The sequence below is a fragment of the Thunnus thynnus genome, chromosome 9, assembly GCF_963924715.1.
Source record: "Thunnus thynnus chromosome 9, fThuThy2.1, whole genome shotgun sequence".
Taxonomy (NCBI): Eukaryota; Metazoa; Chordata; class Actinopteri; order Scombriformes; family Scombridae; genus Thunnus; species Thunnus thynnus.
In genome coordinates this window covers 23,437,869-23,440,640 of record NC_089525.1, presented here as the reverse complement: position 1 = coordinate 23,440,640, position 2,772 = coordinate 23,437,869, and the positions used below count along the sequence as shown (strand labels likewise).

Sequence of the window (2,772 nt, the reverse complement as noted above, 5' to 3'; positions counted from 1 at the left end):
CTGACTGAATATTTCTCATTATACTGCACCTATTCCACTTCTAAAGCAAAATACATAACATCAGACATTTACCATCACATACAACATCAGCACAAAGCCCCCCTGTATTGAGCCAAAAGGACTGGCAGCTGTAAAGCTATTAATGTTAAATTCCACCAATAGATGGCAGTAGAAGCTCACCATCTGAGATCAGGTTTGGCTGATGACATATGTGTACTCACCAGTACATTACAGAAAAAATGAGCGAGATGTCTATCATCAAACATATACAGTGTATACTGTATCATGATATTGTTTTTTTCTTTCATAAGTCACCACCCTTAGTTGTTGTCATGTGTCATAATTTTCTTTCATCTGTTACTTTGTGTAAGTGGGGGCCTTTTTTGTAAGCAAACAAACCACCTGATGCATTTTACTGCCTCTTTTCACATGAGCGATGCTGTGTTCAAATGTGTTATTCCGCTATTAATGTATCAACTGTTTTCCTGGCATGAAAACTGGACGTGTTGAAAACATTTGCAGGAAAGAAAATCACCCAGCTGTTTGACAAACAAAAGAAAGCTCCTTTTCACATTCTGCAACAATAAAGTAATGAGCAGTTAATGTCTGTGGATACATGACAAAAAATATAATCATGAATGCAGCAGAGGAGAGTAATAATTTAGAAGAAAATTATGCAGAGAAAATAGTCTGTCTTTGTAAAATGGACCAGACCTGGAAGGCACAACGTGAACATTGATTCATAATGATGATAGGAAAAGCACTGGTACAATCAGATTCAAATAAAACATTTGCAGCATTTTAGGTTCATGGTCTCACAACTCACAGTACAATCATGTGACACCAAATAGGAACATAATCCAACGCTGAGAGATGTAGAAATAAGTGAATCAACCTGATCACTGCATCTGCCACGTTTTCACTTTTAATAGTCAAAACAGAAGGTAGAAGGAAATAATAGAATTTATTTTACATGCTCGTACAAAAATCAAGAGGTGGAAAAAGAGAAGCCGGAGGGTTTCAATGTTGAAAATAGACCCTGATGACTTTCCTGTGTAGCCCTGAAAGTCCAGGCCCGGGTGAGCAGAATGAGCCAACTGTGGGCTCGAGTATAAAAATACAAACGATCCCATAATGCAGCTGAATTTGGGATTTTTAGTTGAATCTCATGAGTACAAAAAAGAAAGAGAGAGATGTCTGTCACCATAGAGATACATCCACCTCTTGGTCACCATAGAGATGCTGCCAATTAATTTGCCATTACAAAAACCTGTATATTTATCTCTCTGCCACCTACATAGACCACCCTTTTCTGATCTGAGATCTGCGGTGAATAATTTATGCTGTTGTCTAAGTGGGTAAGGCCCATTGTCTAGTTGTGGGCTTCCTCCCCATTTCTAGAGCATCCTTAGTTTACCTACGTTTTCCTGTCAATCTCTCATCTCTTCATTGTCCCAGAAGTGTCACCAGCAGAGTCTATGTGGTCTTGATGCCCTGGAAGCCGTAGAAGCTCCAGCGTTTCTCCAGACTGGCTCCTACTCCGGTCAGCTCCTGTCTGAAGGTGCAAGGCAGCCGAGAGAGAAGAGCCTCCACTTCGCTGCAGTTAATCTGAAAACACACAGATACACAAAGGCAACATTTAGATGCCACACAAAACTACTTTCACACACAAATTAACAAAGACATTCTCACACCTCAACTATTCGCACCTTTGCTATTCATTTTCATTATGCTCACATTTATCTCTCACACCTTCATTTAAACCCGATGACGAGGGCAAGCGACAAGACAATATGAGCTACGTGACAGGATTCATCCTGGCTCACACTACTCGGGTGGGCTGAGGAGAATCAGTAAGCTGAAAGGCTAAGGTGACAGTACAGAGACAATTTCACCATACGAGCCGCTGTAGACTACCCACAGTGTCTTGCATTAATAACTAGGTTGTTACAGCCCTGCACTGATGTCAGGATGCATTAAGGTCCATCATGGAGATAGGGCTGGTGTGTCATTACAGACAATGGAGCTGTGTGTGTGTGTGGAGCCACCAGATAAGCAGAGGGGATTGGGCTTGTTGTTGGGGAGTCCAGCCAGTGGTATTGAAAAAAAATTCTGTGGGCTGCTTTATGTGCAGAGTCATTATCAAAACAACAGATGCACAGAAAAACAGACACACACACACAGACCTGAACAAAAATTCAGATATGCACATCCACACTCACCTATAAAACATGCCAAACACATACAAAACACACACATACACCTATACAATAATTCAATATTTTGGGATTTACTCTACAACATTTTGGGAAATACTTTTTCTTCTTTACTTAGATGAGAAAATCAATACCACTCTGATGTCTTTCAGCAGATTATTAACTGTAGAAAACAGCCTATTAGTTTAGCTAATCTTAGCATAAAGAAAGGAAACTGAGGGAAACAGTCTAAGATGTGTCTGAAGGGAACAAATCCAGCTACCAGCACCTCTACAAAACTCTACATCTTCCTCATAAAAAAGTTAGATTTCTAAGCAATAAAATCAATGTTCCACACCCACCCTGACTTCTGTTTTGCTACAGCCAAAAATTTCTAACTGTTTCAGACAAGAATAACCCTTCATGGTCTAGCGATAAGACGATGAAAAGAAGCAAAGCAACAGCAGACTCTGAGATGTCTGAGATTCCATTTATCGATCATTAGATCAACAGAAAAGGACATTTTAAAATAACAGATTAAAGAGTAACTTAATATCAGTCTGAAAATTATTGTTTC

General features: G+C 39.6%; 2 protein-coding genes across 10 annotated transcripts in view; one reads left to right on the top strand and one right to left on the bottom strand.

Moving 5' to 3' along the window:
* Positions 1–2,772, top strand: part of sfxn5b (sideroflexin 5b) — a 341,220-nt gene that overhangs the window by 146,119 nt on the left and 192,329 nt on the right. The gene's annotated exons all lie outside the window — the stretch shown is intronic.
* Positions 395–2,772, bottom strand: part of LOC137189718 (ecto-NOX disulfide-thiol exchanger 2-like) — a 195,835-nt gene continuing 193,457 nt past the window's right edge. For 8 of the 9 annotated variants that reach the window (XM_067599764.1, XM_067599765.1, XM_067599771.1 and 5 more), the window contains one exon: positions 395–1,608. In XM_067599764.1, coding sequence (XP_067455865.1) covers positions 1,477–1,608 — 132 coding nt within the window. In that variant the 3' untranslated portion in view covers positions 395–1,476. The remainder of the gene's footprint in view (positions 1,609–2,772) is intronic. The other variant, XM_067599767.1, reaches the window with a different exon arrangement.